At 40.8% G+C, this 4925-nt stretch overlaps 1 protein-coding gene and 1 long non-coding RNA gene across 2 annotated transcripts in view; one reads left to right on the top strand and one right to left on the bottom strand.

The window, feature by feature from the left end:
• ankrd13a (ankyrin repeat domain 13A) overlaps positions 1–1085 on the top strand; it is a 7437-nt gene extending 6352 nt beyond the window's left edge. Inside the window, exons 14-16 of the mRNA XM_014014384.1 lie at positions 292–461; positions 551–615; positions 713–1085. Coding sequence (XP_013869838.1) covers positions 292–461; positions 551–615; positions 713–908 — 431 coding nt within the window. The 3' untranslated portion in view covers positions 909–1085. The remainder of the gene's footprint in view (positions 1–291; positions 462–550; positions 616–712) is intronic.
• A 1476-nt stretch (positions 1086–2561) lies between these two features.
• LOC106521699 (uncharacterized) lies at positions 2562–4278 on the bottom strand. Its single transcript, XR_001310702.1, has 2 exons — positions 4096–4278; positions 2562–3581 (listed from the first exon to the last, which is right to left on the bottom strand). It is a non-coding gene; the product is annotated as an uncharacterized LOC106521699 (long non-coding RNA).
• Positions 4279–4925: the final 647 nt, after the last annotated feature.

The following is a 4925-nucleotide window of genomic DNA, read 5'->3' as shown; positions in this document are numbered from 1 at the left end:
ATGCCTGAGAAACACATAATATTGCCCCTTTAAATTAAAACTTGTCCACTTCCACTGTGTTTATTTCTTAATACGAGCCTACTGCCAGCCTCATATAGGTCAGTCAGGTGACTGAAGCTTCCACGTGGTTTACTGAATTAAAACTGCTGGWATAAACTTTTATAGGCTTCAGCATTTCACATAGTTCAATATGTTATGATGTATAGTTCGCAAGGAGTACCTTTTTAAAATACAAACTGTGTGTGTGATTTCTAAACATCTTGTCTGGATCTCCCCCCCCTCCCCCGCCAGCTCCTCTTCCATTTCAGGTGTGCCCCTCAGTGTTCGAGGTTCCTGCGAGTTATCACCGCAGAGGGGGCAGCCGCCACGCCCGCGTGCCAAACAACGACGAGGAGCTTCTGCAGTACGCCATCCACCAGAGCCTCCTGGACTCTCAGAGAGGCCCGGGCCAGGTCAGACAGGCCAGCAAGTGTACCTCCACACACAAATAGGTGTTTATTTTTCTCTGCGTCTCATCTCTCATGTGTCTGTTGCATTTGAATGGTTRTAGGACGGCATCTGCAATGATGAGGATGAGGGATTTGCGAATATAGTGCCAATTAGCCAAAACRACAGGTAGGAGCCCAGTTTTAGGTGAACTGCATGATTCAGTGTGAGCAGAAGGGCATCACTGAAAGCCACAGAGCTCATCGTCCTGTAATCGTCCTTCTAGGAGCATCCCAGAGGGGGTGCTGGTGGAATACGAAGACGTCCCCRGCCCTGCCTCCCGCCCTGCCCCCAGCCTCGATTCAGACCTCCGCCTGGCCATGGAGCTCTCTGCTCAAGCTCAGGAGGAAGAGGAGAGGATGAGGAAGCAGGAGGAGGAGGAGCTGGAGAGGATACTGCAGCTATCACTTACGGAAAAATAAAAAGGGAAAAAGAGGGATCTTTATTTTTTTTAGTCAGATCCCAGAAGCAACCACCACACCTCAGATTTCCTTCCTAACCTCTCTGTCCACCTATGCAACCGCAGATGTTTCTCTGTAACAAATTAACCTCATGCAGGTAAAATAAGGCCTGTTTGATAAGGCCCTCCTTTTTCTATATTTCCATTTTGAAATCTGTCTATCTTGACTAAATCTCACAATGTTTGAAATGTTATTTTTTATGTAACTTGTTGCARTTCTGTCTCGCAGTAGCATCCATGTGTATTTGTCATATTGCCATTTGGAAGAGGGATAAATGTTTTTGATGCACTCACGAATGAACAACAATGTTAAATTCAAAGTATCTTCGTAAGGATTTGGAGCTGTGGCATTTAAAATAATTTTTTTTAGATTTTCAGCACTGAAATTTTAGAAAATCATGATTGAAAGAACCTAACTTAACAGTTTTATCAGCAAAGTCTTCCTACAGAGTCACTGCTGTTGAGCAGTTTACTCTTTGAAAATCTCAGGGTTCCAACTTTCTACAAACTCCCATCATTTTTGATTTATCAGTTTTTGTTTCCATTGTAGCCTGGTGAATGTTCATGGTGCAGAACGGTACTGCTTATGCATATCACTCTATTCAAAATTTTACATTCAGAAAGTTGGGATCATTGAGCCAAATATTTATTTATAAAATACATGGTTTTATGTACTCTGTGAATGTAAAAGGTAGGAAAACAAAAAAAGCATGTTGCTGCGAGGGATATTTTGAATCTGCTTGCATGGCAACAGATCTGTGCTGCAAACAGGGTGCCCCTCAACTTGTGATACTAAAACAAAGCATATTTTTGTAAGAATTTCACCGAGCGACTCAGTTCAACAAAAATGCAGTAGCAGACAGGTTTGCCTTAGGGTTTACATCGTTCATACAACATAGAAGCTTCTGTAGCAGGACCTATTCAAGCTCCTAAACATTTTGCCAATTTTTTCAAGCAACATTTTGAAATCTCCTGCTAGAAAAATCCCATCAGTCAGTAGAATGAAGCATGCTTAGAGGTAGTTTTTGAGGCATGAATAAGCTCTGTGGTGACAGGATTATGAAGGGAAATTTGACAAAAATATTAAAAAAAGATTTTGTAACAACAAAAAGAGAAACTCATGTTTCATTCATAACAGTGATTCAGAGTAACAAATTAACCACTATAGATTAATTCACTGACCGCCCACCACTTCCTGTGTTTCTGTGACCTTTTAGAGGCTTCGACTCGACAGCTAACCGTAACGACCAAGTTGCCAAACAGTCGACTACCACAAGGCTAGCTAAGGTTAAAAACAAGGCAAGTTTTTTTTAATATAATGCACCGTTTGAGCAAAGAAGTTATTTTTAATATGTTGTAATTTAAAAAAAAGGTTTGAAAATGCTGTTTTTAAAAAGTTCTAAAATAAAAGCACTTTATTTCCATAAAGACCACTCATGATGTTCGTGTCATTTTTTTGACAAAAAAAAAGGCTTGTAGAGAAATAATGGGTGATTTTCTAACACAAAACATGATCCTGAAGAAATTTGGTATTCATAATAAATAAAACTTTTAATTGGTTTCGCAGAAAAAATACTTAATTCAATTCAAAATTTTGAATAAAAACAATGACGACTTTTATTTTGTCCACTTTTAATATTTTAGTGCATCGACTTACAGCACTTTGTTTATATGAGAAACGTTCATCTCATGTTTCAACGTTTTTTTAATTATTGATTGTTTCATAYTTTAAATCAAGATAAACTGATGTAGTTAAAAGCAACTTCCTSACTTTGTGATTTCACTGAAAATTCATGCATCATATTTACAAAGAAAAAATGCAAGTCAATGACYGACTTTCCTTCAGATATAAATTCTGAATAAATCATTACAAAAGTTAATTTACAATAAATAAGCACATATATAAATAAACAGAAGGATCCAAAAGTTGAATCTTTTAAATGTTTTGTGCAATCTTTAAGGCTTTACATAAAAGTATAACATCAGCTTCAAGCTCCATCATCTAACAGCTTCTTTTGTTYTGTACCAAACTCCAAACAGGGCTGTGGATCGTGGCATCAGGACGAGTTTATTACACCCCTAACAGCTAAAGAAAGCCAGAACATTTCACAGACACACAGCTGAAAATCTGAGTCATCCCGTGTGAGGTGCAGATGTCTCATCTATTTCCAGCTGTTTGAGCTCTGCAGAGACATTACTCGTCCTGTCTGACAGCTCAGRTTAATTTAACTTTCTGTTAGTCTCTAGGAAGTTTTATACCTTCTGCTGCTTTCATGTGGGGCAGGTTGAGCTGTAATATCTAATAACTCATCTTAAAGAAACAACAGTAAAACAGGTTTGAAAGCCATCCACAAGTACAAACCCAACGTTTTGCTGAGCCCTTTCTCGGACTCTTGGACTCAGCTGTAGGACTTCATACCATCAAAACAAAGATTCTTCTTTGACCCGGGCTGATAACAAATTAAACTCTAGTTCTTAGCAGTGATTGTGTTTCAGCAGGACTTCCAGACAGTCTGGTGCTGGTTCAGATCTGCAGGTCAGGTCTTGTTTCAGCGACGGGACAGAGGTTTGTAGACGCAGACAGCCATGATGATCATCACCAGCAGCAGGACACCGCCGACACTCCCCAACATGACTGAGAAGACAAGAACACAGGAAATAAATAAAGGCCTGTTATTCCTTGAAGGARTGCATATTGCTCGCCACCCTTTATGCTTTTGTTTTAGACAAATCATACTGCCCTGAGAAGAGTCAAGAGTTATTTGGTCAAACCTTACCTGAAATCCGGTGTTTACTAAATGTAATCTTACATAATCTGTTGTGTTGAGGATAACTCTCAGCTACTACCACACCAGATTTTAGCTTAATATCTGTCAAACTGGCTGAATTAGAACCATGTTTGTGTTGCTGTGGTGGCCATCTTTGATTGAGCTGCCCCTGAGTTGTTTACATCAAATGATTAATTTCATTAAAATTCATCCTGTGGYTCGAGATATTTTGCTAACARACAAACAAACGCACACAAAGAGGAAAACAAATCATGTGCCCTTTGTCCTCAGTCTGATAACTACACATGAACACATCACTGTTTACAGAGCAACAGGCCTGAACACAAACAGAGCCTCCGCAGGCCTCACAACGGGTCTCACCTAAGTTCTGCTTCTGCAGGACCACATAAGGCCTCTCTGTCAGTCTGGACTCGTCCTGCCGGGCGCTGATGATCCCACTGAAACACATGATTACCGCTGGAGGGACGAGCTGCAGCATCATTCTGATGGAGGATGAAGGAGGAGGAGAGGGTCTGTCTTCCGCTGCTTCAGGGTCCTAATGCCGGTGTTGTACGATTTTCAGTTCCCCTGTGAAAATCTGTTCCCCCTGTGTTGGAAGCGCCTCCCTCTGGTCTGACGTTGTGCCTGGACCAGTGAYKCTCYAAGGTTGACCACTAGGGGGAACAGATTTTCAGAGGGGAACTGAWATTCGCACAACACCGGCCGGTTAAAGGTGTTCATGTTCTGTTGCAGTTTTTATTTCTTGTGCTAGAGGGCGACAGCAGGGGGTRGAAAACAAAAATAAGGTCTGTCACATGACAAAATAATTGTTGAGCTGCATCTTTGTGTAAGGAGACATTTTTCTCGTTATAACAACAAAACTATATTGCTTTAAAGGTGCAGTATGTAACTTTTCTAAAAATGTATTTTTTACATATTTGTTCATTCTGTCACTATCTCCTGACAGATTGATATTAGACAGGTAAGCTATGGAGGAAAAAAGAGTCCTCTTGCTTTTCCCGGTGGTACTACAGGCTTTAGAAAAATCCAGGCTGACCCGAGAATTAACAGCCAATGAAAACAGAAGTTTGTTCGTGAACGAGCTTCTGACGCCCATCCCCCACGTCACTGCCCGCAGCGCATTCGCTCGCGCACGTTCTCGTTTCAAAAGCAGCTGTGGTGGAGGATAAACCAGCTGCTACCTTTCCAGG

The sequence above is a fragment of the Austrofundulus limnaeus genome, unplaced genomic scaffold (genome assembly GCF_001266775.1).
Source record: "Austrofundulus limnaeus strain Quisiro unplaced genomic scaffold, Austrofundulus_limnaeus-1.0 Scaffold114, whole genome shotgun sequence".
Taxonomy (NCBI): Eukaryota; Metazoa; Chordata; class Actinopteri; order Cyprinodontiformes; family Rivulidae; genus Austrofundulus; species Austrofundulus limnaeus.
This window is presented reverse-complemented; position numbering and strand designations above follow the sequence as displayed.